We start from the raw sequence: 13785 nt of genomic DNA, 5'->3' as shown, positions 1-13785 counted from the left end.
CCATTTCGGTGTGTAGTGCCTCAACCATTGGGTTTACAACTTAACCCTACCTATTTTTTTATTAAATAAATATAATTTACAAATGTTTTTAATCTATATAAATACAATATTAAAAATAACTATTTTATTTCAAAACAAATAAATTATTTATTTTAAATAAAAAAGAATCGAATGTCTACAAAAATTATTCCAAAATGTATAAAAGAGTGTGTATTTAGATTAAAAAATGTAAAATAGCACAAGTTACTAAATAAAAAAATCAAATTATATGTGAAATGATTTGTTGGAAAATAATAGAAAAAGAAATTAAATCACAACCTCAAAGAGAACCGAAAAAAATAATAGAAATTAACCCACAACTCAAGGTTGATGGGATTGTCATTGTTTCTCCAATTTTTATCTTTATGTTAATCAACTAGTATTAAGTCCATGCGTTGCAGCGGTTGTCATAAACTGTGTTAAGTAGTAGCAATAGTATACCATTGTCAGCGACCACCAACACCGGAAAAACTTGTAAAAACAAAATAAATAAAAACGGGAAAAAAATAACACTGAGCGAAAATGAGACGTAAAATCTTTGAATCACGCACACTCGTTCCTGAGAAATTAAACCGAAACGTAAACATAGAAAAAAATAACTAAGTCCATCCAGGACCCGCGTGTGGGACGAACTTGTCACACGCAGAAAAATAGATGTGACGCGACGGGCCAGTCAAACTGAAAAAAAAATATACGAAAAAATGTTGAAGCCCACATGCATGTTGCGGTGCGTTAACTCACAAAATTTAGAACGAAACGAAAAAATTGGGAAAGATGAAAAGTATGGTGAACCAAATTTGAAAATAAAAAAGAGTTGGGATTAAATTGCAAAAGATGAAAAACTTTGGGTTTAAAAATAAAAAAAAACAAAGGGTCTAAATTACAAAATTGAAGTTATTTATTAATTTTAGATAAAGATAAGGATAATTGGTTATAATTAATATTAAAAGAAATTTATTAAATAAATATAAATAAAATTTATAAGGTTGAAGGAGAGAATGACATGTGTCATTTTGACGACCAAACCATTAAATCAATCACCAATGACAATGGTCTAACTCCGTTCACATTTTTTTCTTTTTTTTTAACAACCAAATTTATTATCAGTAACTAAATTCCCACAACCAGAATTGAACCTGGCTCACTCTAAAAAGTAAAAACAGCTTTTGCTGCTCTCACTAGGCTATCAACCAAGTGGCAACTCCGTTCATAATTATATTCTCTCTTTCACAACTAAAAAAATTCATATTGTTATGTTGAAGAAAAATATAATTTAATTAACAAAGAAAATTGAACGTAAAAAAAAAAATGCTTTATTAGGTTCCACTGGTAGGAGGGTTTTGAGTAAGATTAAGGCGCAAAAAGTACGTTCTTTCTAGGGAACCTAGGTACAAGTGTTCCCCAATCTTGAATCCCGATGTCGTGACTCTCCATGTGTCATCGAAGTAGCCCCCAATTGGTTTTCCATCCAAATTCAACTCTATGACTCCACCAAATTTCATGAGAGTGGGAATTTTTTGCAGGTATTTAAGCCCAAATGCAATAATCTTGCGCACAAAAGGATATGTCATTGTAACTTGTGTTAAAAATGAATTGTCCTGCATCAATATGGCATTCGTCATATCAGTTAAAGAAACCAAAAGTTAGGATAAGTATTCCTATAGTAAGAAACAAATTTACCCAAGCAATTGCCAACCAGTAATGACCCTCTCCATCATATTTTAGGTTGTCTGGAAAACCAGGTAAACCATCTATAAAAACATTGATAAACCCCTTCCTTTCGCCATGTAAATAGTATCTAGAACACCTCATCCTACGATATCAAGTCGTGTTTAGTATATGTACATATTTTTAAAGAAATGTCATAAGCGTTTTAAGGAAGTTTTTGAACTTGTTTTGATCTCTAGGGAATCCACTGGTTTTCAATGCCAGCGAATTTTAGAGGTTCGCTTGCTACGTGAATATCTAGTTTCAAATATATTAGAGTGCGTTATTCTTGGTAGCAAACTCCCTAGAAACCAATACACTTCCATAAACCTCCAAGGACTTGTCATTTGCTAAAACATCTCTAAATAAAAAAAACCGCGAGATGAATTTGTTTGTTTTTTACTCACATGAAGCTCTCACAGAAGATAACAAAGTCTTGGTTTGGCGAAAGTTCAACTCCATTTGCAAAGTAAAGGTCTCTTGCAAGTACTTGTGTTTGTTTTGTTAAAAGATTATAGCTCAATAATCTACCATGAGGTCTACCATCAAGAAAACATGACATTGCTTCATGGTAGCCATACTTATATGATCCGTCAGTGAAATACACCATACCATTTTTTGCCACAACAACACCATCGGGAAACCCTAACTTCACCCCCTCGGCCTCAACGGTCAATACCTCTATCTCACCTTCTATATTTACTTTTATCAGTCCCTGCGATCATACAAATAATTAATTAGTAGAGTTTCATATGTCAATAGTTTATGAGTAATTATTGGATAGAATATATTAGTTAACATTTATGCAATTATCTACCACATTTTCTTAGCAATTCTTTTCATTGTATAGATATAATTAAAATCCCGTAAGATGTTATGTTTCATTAACCAACTATACTTACATTATTAGTGAACTAGGGGAGTTTCATTTGAGAAAAAATTTTTTGCAAAAAGAAAAATAAATTAATCTAGACCCTATATTTTTTTGATTAATGGTTGTGAATCAAGATATAATTTTTGTCTAACTTTAATTAATGTTTTAAATAATAAGGGTAGGATAGACATTTTGATCTAGAATACTAATAAATATTATAAAGGGTTACTCAAGTCTCATTAATGCCACCATAATTTCTTCCTTCACCACCATTAATGTATTGGTCATACACCAATTTTATTAGAAGTGACCAAATTATTTAAAAGTGTTGTGTCCTACGCATATTTTATTATGAGTCACAAAATTATTTAAAAGTGTTGGATGTCACACCCGTTACATTGGGGTCCTACACATTATGTACCTTACAGTGTAAGAAACGTTGAATATGTAGGATCATGTGCATGATTGTTTTTATTGTGTAAGGTGCAAAACCATTTTATAGGATGACTCATTAAATGATTAGGTTTCATTAATTTAAATAGCAAAAATAAAGAATAGATTCATTAAATGATTTATTCAAATTACCTTTGTACCCTTTATTCTTTTTCTTCTTAATTTATAATTTCTTCTCATTTGAACTATCCACTATATAAATATATAGGGTGGGGTTCGGCTACAAAGTCTATTTTTCCTACAAAATGTACAAAGTCATAAAACACCACAATTGCAGCCATAAAACAAACTTAAAACTCATAAATAACAGAGTGAAGATCACTCAAACACAATATCCAAACCCTATCAGTCCATAAAAACTTCAAACACACTATCATAGAACTATGAATATAAAACACAACATGATAATCAGTATAAAACACACTAATGTTAGTCATTCGATAATCAAATCCTTATCATCTAAAACAAAACACAAAACAAATATGGCGTTTCAGTAATCTTCACTTTGTTATTTGTGGGTTTTGAGTGTGTTTTATGGCTGAAATTGTGGTGTTTTATGACTTTGTACACTTTGTAGGAAAAATGGACTTTGTAGCCAACTCCCACCCTATATATATATATATATATATATATATATATATATATATATATATATATAGGGGGCCGCTAGAATGAGAACCACCTCGAGTTGTAAGAACCGCGAGAACTACACCCCACGGAGCGCCGTTCGCCATGATTTTTTTTTTACAAGTGGATGTGTATATTATAAACACAGCCGTAAAAAATCATGGCGAACGGCGCTCCGTGGGGTGTAGTTTTTTACACCACAAGTTTGGTGAAAAAAAAAAAGAAAAAAGAAAAAAAATTAAAAAACACCAAACTGGTGGTGTAAAAAACTACACCCCACGGAGCGCCGTTCGCCATGATTTTTTACGGCTGTGTTTATAATACACACATCAACTTGTAAAAAAAAAATCATGGCGAACGGCGCTCCGTGGGGCGTAGTTCTCGCGGTTCTTGCAACTCGGGGTGGTTCTCATTCTAGCAGCCCCCTATATATATATATATATATATATATATATATATATATATATATATATATATATATATATATATATATATATATATATATATATATATATATGGGGCTGCTAGAATGAGAACCACCCCGAGTTGTAAGAACCGCGAGAACCACACCATCCGGGTCGCCGTTTACCATGATTTTTTTTTACAACTAGATGTGTGTATTATAAACACAGCCGTAAAAAAAAATTTAAACGCCGCGGCCGAGGGGGTAGTTTTTTACACCACAAGTTTGGTGTTTTTATTTTTTTTTTCTTTTTTCTTTTTTTTTTACACCAAACTTGTGGTGTAAAAACTACCCCCTCGGCCGCGGCGTTTAATTTTTTTTTTTACGGCTGTGTTTATAATACACACATCTAGTTGTAAAAAAAATCATGGTAAACGGCGACCCGGATGGTGTGGTTCTCGCGGTTCTTACAACTCGAGGTGGTTCTTATTTTAGCGCTATATATATATATATATATATATATATATATATATATATATATATATATATATATATGTAGGGTTGAGTTCATTTCAGAACTCTAAATAACTACAGAACTTTCAGAACTCCTAATAAACAATCATTTTATATATAAGTTTTTGTATTTAGGATCTTTTTATCATCTATTATATGTATTTCTTTGATTACATACATGTTGAAAGTAGTTTACATATGTTTAATTGCCAAAATTATATATATATGTGTCATAACTAATTACATATATGTAAAAAAACTAGTTTACATATGTGTAATTATAAAATTACATATAAAAAATGATAAAATTACTCTTAACATGTATGTAATCATAAAAATACACATAATAAATGATAAAATTATCCTAAACATAAAAATATATAAATAAGAAGATTGTTTATTAGGAGTTCTGCGAGTTCTGTAAATATTTATGGTTCTGAAATGATCTTGGCCCTATATATATATATATATATATATATATATATATATATATATACACACACACACATACATATAGGATGACTATCCAATGTCCTAGAGACGTAGACTCGGAATTTCCTAAGGAATCTCCAAATGTGAAATGTGAGTCTAGACACAAAAGGATAGTGTTTAAATCCCTCAAACTATAGCTCTGATACCAAACTGTCACACCCCGATTTCCCAGAGGGCCTGGATGTTGGATTTGTAGATAAAGTACAAGTGTTTAAAAGCCCCAAATTATATTAAAACTTAAAGTATCATAATTCGGTACAAGGTATCCCAAAGGTAGGATCTCAATAAAATTGACTTTTGAGACATCATAGGTCTTTGCCATTGGAGTCGCAAATTCCAGAGCTTTTGATCGAAACTTATACAACCTACTATTGAGGTTCGACACTTGTAAGTTAATCTTTAAAATTACGTCATCTTTTGCTGGTAAATACATTTAACCGAATTATTTGTAAATTATTTGACAGTCATTGGGATAGTATTCTTGTACCAGATTTACATGCTTGTCACATTCAGGATCCAGTGTTAAAAACCAGCTTTTGATTAATATACACACCATATTTTATGACTATCAAGTGTATGCCTACACCCCACACTTATGACCATTACAATAAATTAATCGGGACTCCCAGATACGGTACTATTAACCCCAAATGCTTTATGTTAATTGAGAAATACAGATTAAACTCGGGTTATCAACATTCTGAAAGCATTTGCCCATTGCAATACCCGAACCTAGTGGTTTCGTACCATATCCCAAGTTTTTTTATGATAAAAGTGGCTAAAAAGTATTTACCTATACTAGTTGTGCACACAGCGTATTTGGATCATAGTACAACCGAACTCAAAGTTTATTAGCCTACAGTGAGATTACTGGAGGGCTCTATAGTCCATAGTGAATGGAAATATTTATCCATTAGAATTGTTTACGGGTCATTATAAGTCGTTTGGACTTGACCGGTTAACATGGAATTAAGCACGGTTCCTCTAGATTATGCATTGACCGGATAAAATATGGTTTATAACCATACGAGTGAAGGACCTCGTGTGTTATGGTTGAATAATCTTATATTCTAATTTGAAAGTGTAACATTCGTAGACACGGATCGTAGGAAAAACCGACTCGTTTTGTAAACAGGAACTTTTTGCGAAATAAATAATGTAGAAATTTATTATATATATATATATATATATATATATATATATATATATATATATATATATATATATATATATATATATATATATTCCATTTGATAATCATATTTAAATTAAATGTGTAAATATGATTATTTAAAAGTTATAAATCATTAATTCTATAATGAAACCAAGTTAGCTTGATTAATTATTGTAAAGTAAACATCTAACTAAGTTAATTAAGTTAACTTGAGTAAGTTATAAACCCGAGGGACCTAAAGCAATTAAGGGAAAGTCGAATACGGGTGGAGCCGGACTCAAACCCAGGTCTCCACTCGGTTTCGAATCACACGCAAACCTAGAAACCACCCCGCCACTCGTTGTTTTCATGCCATAATCGCACCCACCTTTTTCTTAAATACAACTGATTCATGTTTTGAATCTTGGTTTGCCGCCTAAGGGAAAGCGGATATCACCAAATATTGTGGATCTACATTCATATGATTTGATCTTGTTACCATGTTAATAATCTTGCACCTAGACGCTATAACCGACTTGCGACACACGTTTCATCGCACCAAATCATTGTATAATCGACAAGAATCATTTATTTTTGGTATTCATTAAAATTGAATCAAATCATCAAAATCAATCCTGTTTGGATCATTTTAGTATTTATACACATCGCATAACAACTATCTGATGTTTTACAACCTCTAAACCACTCAAACACATTCCGAAACTGCTGTTATGCATCGCTAGAATTTTGCTCTCCTTGCCGGAGTTCTTATTCTCGTCGGATCTTTCTCTATTCCATCCTTCATGGATAACCGGGAGGTATAATTTACGCTATCTTGTTCGGTTTCTATTGGGGATCAAAACCCCTAAGGCTTTATCAATGATTAGCATGTATGATAAGCGAATTCGGGATTATAATTGGCTAGGGTTTCGGTTAGGTATTGTTGGGGAAGAAGATACCATGCGAAGTCTGCTTAAATGTAAAACCAAAAAAAAATCCTAACACAAGAAACAACGTGGTCTAGTGGTTGGATTTGTTTCATCAAAATACAGAGGAGGTCACAGGTTCAACCTGACCCCTCCGCCCTTTCGCTTCTCTTTATTTTTCTTTGGACTTAATGATGGTTAACTGTAATTAATTAAATTAAGGGTCGTATTATTGGCACACCTTGGGAAATTAAATCGACACCTTCAATACGCATCGTATAGGCCTATATGATGCGTATTAAGGTCGGTTCAAACTTCTAGGTTAGTCAAAGGATGACAATGTCCCCTTATAAAAAAGTAATACGCATCGTGTAGGCCTATACGATGCGTATTCAAGGTGTCGATTTAATTTTTTAATTTTACAAGGTAGCTTTCTGTCACGCGGACGAAGAAGCAGCACTTTGGACATTTGTTGGTCTTCAAACATCTAGGAAACGTTATTTAAGAATACCCCTGAATTTATCGAAGCTGTAGAATGAGATCTTCCACTGTTGGGTTATCATCTTTCAACCCCATTTTCCCTAAATTTATTGATTCTGTTTTTTAACGGGGATGTAATGCAATGATTCCTCTCAATTGAATAGACATACACTTGCTTCATAAAACTCACTTGAATCGTCTCAGATGTAATAACAGTACGTTTAGCATCCGTTCCTGCTTGAATTGCAGGAAGCAAAGGATAACGAAGATGAACATTATATTTATCACGAAAGTACTGAACAACCGAGATAACAGCTCCGATTTCATCAGCTGCATTTGGAACAAGAAGTCCAACAATTCGTTCATTATCTGTTGTTGTCTCAACAATATGAATGCACGCAACGAATTTGACAACTGTGACAGCTTATTAAAAGTTCCTCAGGCTTACGGCAACCGCACTGGTAACAAACTGGTATTGCTGGTGGCTGTTCTGGAAATTGAAGGAAAAGCACTCAAATACCGCCTTGGTAGTTGATACCATATCCATTATCCCCTTGAGTCACAGATCAGACAATAGGGCCCATAGATACACGACGGGTCGAGGTGTGACAGAAAGTGTTCTGAAAAGGTTTTGACCAATTACGGCTTGTTTATATGGTTTAAACCACTTTAACAAGTCCTACGCGTAAATAAGAGTTCGGACGGGAAAACAAGTTTGCGACAAGTCGAACATTATAAAATATATTTTTGTTATGTGGTACAAATTGTTTTGATGTAAAAATATCACATTGCATATGTTATAAATCATTTATATATTTTTTAAACAAAACTGCGTTTAACTTTTATGGAATTCAGGTTTGACTTGTCATTTTGACCCATTTAGATGTGATGATCACGAGATGTAAATGAAGGGTTTTATCCCCTATATTATAAAGTCCCTTTAGGTAAAATTATTTTGAAAATAGTTGACTAAAGTGATCAGAATCGAAAGTCCAACAGTATGGTCAAACTGTTGATAATTCTTGACGCTCAAACATAATTAAGATACGAAACTTAATGCTAATGAAAGAGCTTACATAAAGGGACTCACCAACTTTAGATAGTGACTCCAGAAAACCAAAGGAGGAGCTTGAAAAGCAAGAACAAAGCTCACACACAAGACATTTTAGAGTAAAGTCCGTTTATTTGAGTTTGGAGTGAAAAATATGAACTTAAGGTTGCTATTTATAGCAAAGGAGAGGGTATGCGGCTTTGACAAGTGTCCAAGGGTGCCTCAATGCAAGATTAGTGTCATTTTTGTGTCAACACCAGAATGAATGGTGGCAAAAATCAAATTATGTGGCAAATTATGTTACATTAAGAGTGTATTGTTTTAACTTATGTTTAAGTGAATAAGTTCTAATTCAATTTAAAAATAAGAAATAAGAAACTGAACACGTGTTTATATGCGGGTTTTTAGTGGTTAATTTTCCCCTAACGAAACAAACATGTGTTTATATTTTTTTCCGTTTTGTTTTATACTATTACTAGGTTATAACCCCGTGTATTACACGGGGTTGAATAAATAAAGTTTACATACTAAATAATAAAACAATATATCTTTAAAAACCTCATTTTATTGTACGGGTTGAATAAATATAATTTTATATATTAAATAATAAAAAAATTATATATATAAGAACCATATTGTACGGGTTGAATAAATATCATTTTATATACCAAATAAAAAAGTTATATCTTTAAAACCACGTATATTACACGAGTTGAATAAATGTAATATTGTTTACCAAATAATAAAATAATACATCTTTAAAAAAGCCTCATTTATTACACGGGTTGAATAAATGTAATTTTATATACCAAATAATAAAAACAAATTACGTCTTTAAAAATATGTGCATTACACGGTTTGAATAAATGTAATTTTCTGTACCAAAACAATAAAAAAAAGATATATATACTTAAAAACCTCGTGTATTGTACGAATTGAATAAATCTAATTTTATATATCAAATAATAAAAAGTTATATTTTAAAAAGCCTCATGTATTACATGGGTCGAGTAAATGTAATTTTGTATAGTGAAAATAAAAATATTTAATACATTAATACAAAATTTGGTTTTCGTGATAAAAATAGATTATTCTGTTGTTGCAAAATTTGTTAACGAAGTCTCAATAAATTTAACCCTTTATTTAAAACTCCGTAAATGTATAAATGATAAATAATATTAGTTAATTTTATTTTAAAACTCCGTAAATGTATAAATGATAAATAATATTAGTTAATTTTATTTTAAGTTTCGTAAAATCTATTTGAAACCAAACTAAAAAAGACATTCAAATATAATTAATTCAAATAAATAATATTATAAATGAGATGAGGATTAAACTAAATAATAATTTTTCATAAGATATTAAACTAATAATATTTAGTAAGAGAGTTATCTATAATTAAATAATAATTTTCCATAAGATATTAAACTAATAATATTTAGTAAGAGAGTTATCTATAATATAAGATATTAAATTAATAATGTTATTTATAATTAATTAGAAGAGATTAAACTAAAATAATAATTAGAGTTATTCGCCATTTTCGTCCCTGTGGTTTGGTCACTTTGGCCATTTCAGTCCATTTTTCAAAAATGCGCCATTTTCATCCCCCACGTTCTGGAAAGGTGCCATTTCAGTCCAAAAATCATAACCCAGTTAAGTCAGTTAGTAAATAAGGACTGATTGTGTAAATTTGTAACATAAAGGACCATTTAAGTAAATATTAAACACCACCACCACTCCGCTGCCACCACCACCGCCACCACAGCCCTGCCACCACCACCACTCCGCTGCCACCACCACCACCACCGCCACCACAGCCCTGCCACCACCACCACAGCCCTGCCACCACCGCTACCACAGCCGATTCATCATCATATCAGACGAGAGAGGGAGAAAGTCGGAGAGAGAGAGAGAGAGAGATAACGAGGCGGGAGAGAGAACCGGCGACGATGGGGCTGCCTTCCCCAGATGATGCCGATGATGACGTTGATGGTGGTGGTTCCGGCGGCGGCGTTGGTGACCATGCTATTGTTCATCGTCTTCCCCAAAACGGTCAACAGAAGTCAAACGGCCTAATTCTCGATCAATACCGGATAATATTAAAATTAAACTTGCAGAAACATTGTACAAGTATAAACATACCGATTGGGTGATTAAAACCGATCCGGTATCACGTGCAACGGCGTGGCGACAGTCTCCGGGCTGTGGTGGCGGTGGCAGGGTTGTGGTGGCGGTGGTGGCAGGGCTGTGGTGGTGGTGGCAGGGCTGTGGTGGCAGGGCTGTGGTGGCGGTGGTGGTGGTGGTGGCAACGGAGTGGTGGTGGTGGCAGGGCTGTGGTGGCGGTGGTGGCAGGGCTGTGGTGGTGGTGGCAGGGCTGTGGTGGCAGGGCTGTGGTGGTGGTGGCAGGGCTGTGGTGGCGGTGGTGGTGGCAGCGGAGTGGTGGTGGTGGCAGGGCTGTGGTGGCGGTGGTGGTGGTGGCAGGGCTGTGGTGGCGGTGATGGTGGCAGCGGAGTGGTGGTGGTGGCAGGGCTAGTGGTGGTGGTGTTTAATATTTACTTAAATGGTCCTTTATGTTACAAATTTACACAATCAGTCCTTATTTACTAACTGACTTAACTGGGTTATGATTTTTGGACTGAAATGGCACCTTTCCAGAACGTGGGGGACGAAAATGGCGCATTTTTGAAAAATGGACTGAAATGGCCAAAGTGACCAAACCACAGGGACGAAAATGGCAGTTAACTCTAATAATTATCTATAAGAGATGGTTTAATATGATTACAAGTGTCCTTAAAGTGGTTTCTTTTATTATATAGTTTAGATTTATTATCCTTAATTCCATGGACGGCTAAGTTTTATACAACTTTCTCTAAACAATGTTGTATGTTTACACGTCTTTGTTGTTTGAAATTCATAAAAGTTTTGTGCGATGGCTCTTTGTGTGAAAGAACTATAAAAAGAAAATATAAGAAATAGTCTACCTTAAAAGCATCAGCAACAAACACATCACCCGAATCTGCAACTGCGATACCAAGAGGCCGACCACCCGTGTTAACCCAACTTTCTATGGCCGTATCAACCATGGAGTCCTTCAACGTGACTCGCTTGATCCATCCATCTCCACAGCCAGTGTACACCAAACCAGTTCTTGGTTCATACGCGATGTCTTCGGCTCCAATCAACTGACCCGTCCCTATCTTCTCCAAACCAGGAAGACTTGCTGCATTTTTCCTAGCGGGTACAACAACTGGTTTTCCAAACTTGTGCATCGGGTATGCCATGGTCTCAAATGTATCAAGCTGGATAACAAGCACTCCTATCGCAATAACAGCCAACGCGAAAAACATGAGACTGATACCCCATGAGTTGGTGCTCTTTTTGGTTGTGTTGGTCATAGAAAGCTTGGCTAAGTTAGCCATAGAAAAATCGGGTTTGGTTTAGGTGACAATGATATGCTATTTTATAATGTCTAGTAATTATGACTCATTTTTGACTTTGCATCTTCATTCCACTATATGCCAATATCTTTTTTGACTTTGCATCTTCATTCCACTATATGCCAAGATCTTAAGACTTTTTTTAATAATGCGTAGTAGTGGTGCATTTTTGATTCCATGTAGCCTCTAAATTAAAAAAAAAAAAAAAAAAAAAAGGCCAAACAAAAGAACTCGGATTAATATATTTAAAGATAATTACGTAAAAATCACTATTTCAATCAGTTAGTTTAAAAATTGTCATTTCAGTCTTTATGGTTTCATTTTTGTAACTATTCCAGTCCACTCTGTTAACCCTATTATGTTAGTTCTATATGAAATGACCACAATATCCCTGTTATTAAAGTTAAAACATTAATAAATAAGGGGCTAAATTATCAAACAATGAAAATAAGGGGCTAAATTGTTAAAATGTTGTTGAATACCAATATACCATTATACCAACCTGTTTCTCTTTTCTCTGTAGAACAACACAACAAACCAATGCCACCACGTACCTCTACTCTACCCGTTACCACCCACCACTACCACGCCACCCACCTCCGCCGCACACCACCACCACCACCACGCCACCCACCTTCGCCGCACAACACCACCACGCCACCTAACTCCGCCGCACAACACCACCACGCCACCCTGTGACCTTGTTTCTGTGACTTAAAAATAGAGATCCAACCACTACGCTGCCATGTTAGAGCATTCTCATCCAATCCATCAAATTATACATACATTCCACTAAAAACAACTCCTATATCAATACATTCACTAAAAACAAATACTTTTTTCTCTCTCCTTTTTAATTAAATAATATTATCATTACATTTTTCTCTCTCCTTCACTCACAACCACTTTCAATATATATTAAAAAAATTATACTGGGTGAACAGTGTCCCCCCAAATATACAGATGAACAGTAACATTTTCTCTCTCCTCCACTCACAACCATTTTTTATACCCTTTATAATATAAAAACTACCCCTCACATATTTTGATGATTTGGATGAGAATGCTCTTATGTGTTGACACACCTAAAACAGTTATTGATTTAACCTAGTCTGGTTCGCTATCATCTTCTACAAACAAGCCAACCCGAAACCCTAACCTTAATAATTATCAATTTCACAGTGGTTCGAGTAACGTTTCGAGAGATGGAGTTAGGGGTTTTTCTCCCCCAATAAAAACAATCAGAAAGTATGAAAGGAATTCTTACGGGTTGCGTGTTTGAAAGATTGCGGCGAAAACGAAACTCCGACGAGATTCTTGAACTCCAGCGAACAGAAAGAGAATCGTATACTCGAAGTGTTTTCGGGTGATGCTTGGTTTGTAAAACATTTAGGTAGTATTTGGTATGCAGGAATGAGAGGTGGAATGGAATGAGTGATTACGAGAGAATGAAGAAAAGAGTGTTTGGTTGGTCAATGGAATGGAATCACCCATTCCAAAAGGCATTCCATTCCCTCAAAATCATTCCTTCCACCCTCCATGTTTTTTTTCCATTCCATCCTCTCTTGCACCATTCCTCAACAACACCACAACCCACAACCTTCGCCATAACCACCACCACCTG

The 13785-nt window shown here is 34.4% G+C and overlaps 1 protein-coding gene across 2 annotated transcripts; it reads right to left on the bottom strand.

The window, feature by feature from the left end:
• Positions 1-1241: 1241 nt before the first annotated feature.
• LOC110894953 (protein STRICTOSIDINE SYNTHASE-LIKE 5) lies at positions 1242-12309 on the bottom strand. 2 transcript variants are annotated; one of them, XM_022142212.2, is made up of 4 exons: positions 11706-12308; positions 2154-2461; positions 1720-1852; positions 1242-1637 (listed from the first exon to the last, which is right to left on the bottom strand). In XM_022142212.2, exons 1-4 carry the CDS (start codon positions 12141-12143, stop codon positions 1356-1358), a joined length of 1161 nt encoding a protein of 386 aa, XP_021997904.1. In that variant the 5' UTR covers positions 12144-12308; the 3' UTR covers positions 1242-1355. The 2 variants fall into 2 exon arrangements, with proteins under 2 accessions (XP_021997904.1, XP_021997905.1); XM_022142213.2 differs by lacking the exon at positions 1720-1852 and having other exon boundaries at positions 11706-12309.
• Between the last annotated feature and the right edge of the window lie 1476 nt (positions 12310-13785).

Source organism: Helianthus annuus, chromosome 12 (assembly GCF_002127325.2).
Source record: "Helianthus annuus cultivar XRQ/B chromosome 12, HanXRQr2.0-SUNRISE, whole genome shotgun sequence".
Taxonomy (NCBI): Eukaryota; Viridiplantae; Streptophyta; class Magnoliopsida; order Asterales; family Asteraceae; genus Helianthus; species Helianthus annuus.
Note: the sequence above shows the minus strand (reverse complement) of the source record. Positions and strands in the feature narration are given on the sequence as shown.

Excerpts from the sequence above, each read along its gene's own strand:
- LOC110894953 (XM_022142212.2), bottom strand. The coding sequence starts at position 12,143 with ATGGCTAACTTAGCCAAGCTTTCTATGACCAACACAACCAAAAAGAGC. Across the intron at positions 2,462-11,705 it reads TTGTTGCTGATGCTTTTAAG|GGACTGATAAAAGTAAATAT; the intron begins GTAGACTATTTC and ends GTATGATCGCAG. Across the intron at positions 1,638-1,719 it reads ACTGGTTGGCAATTGCTTGG|GACAATTCATTTTTAACACA; the intron begins GTAAATTTGTTT and ends ATATTGATGCAG.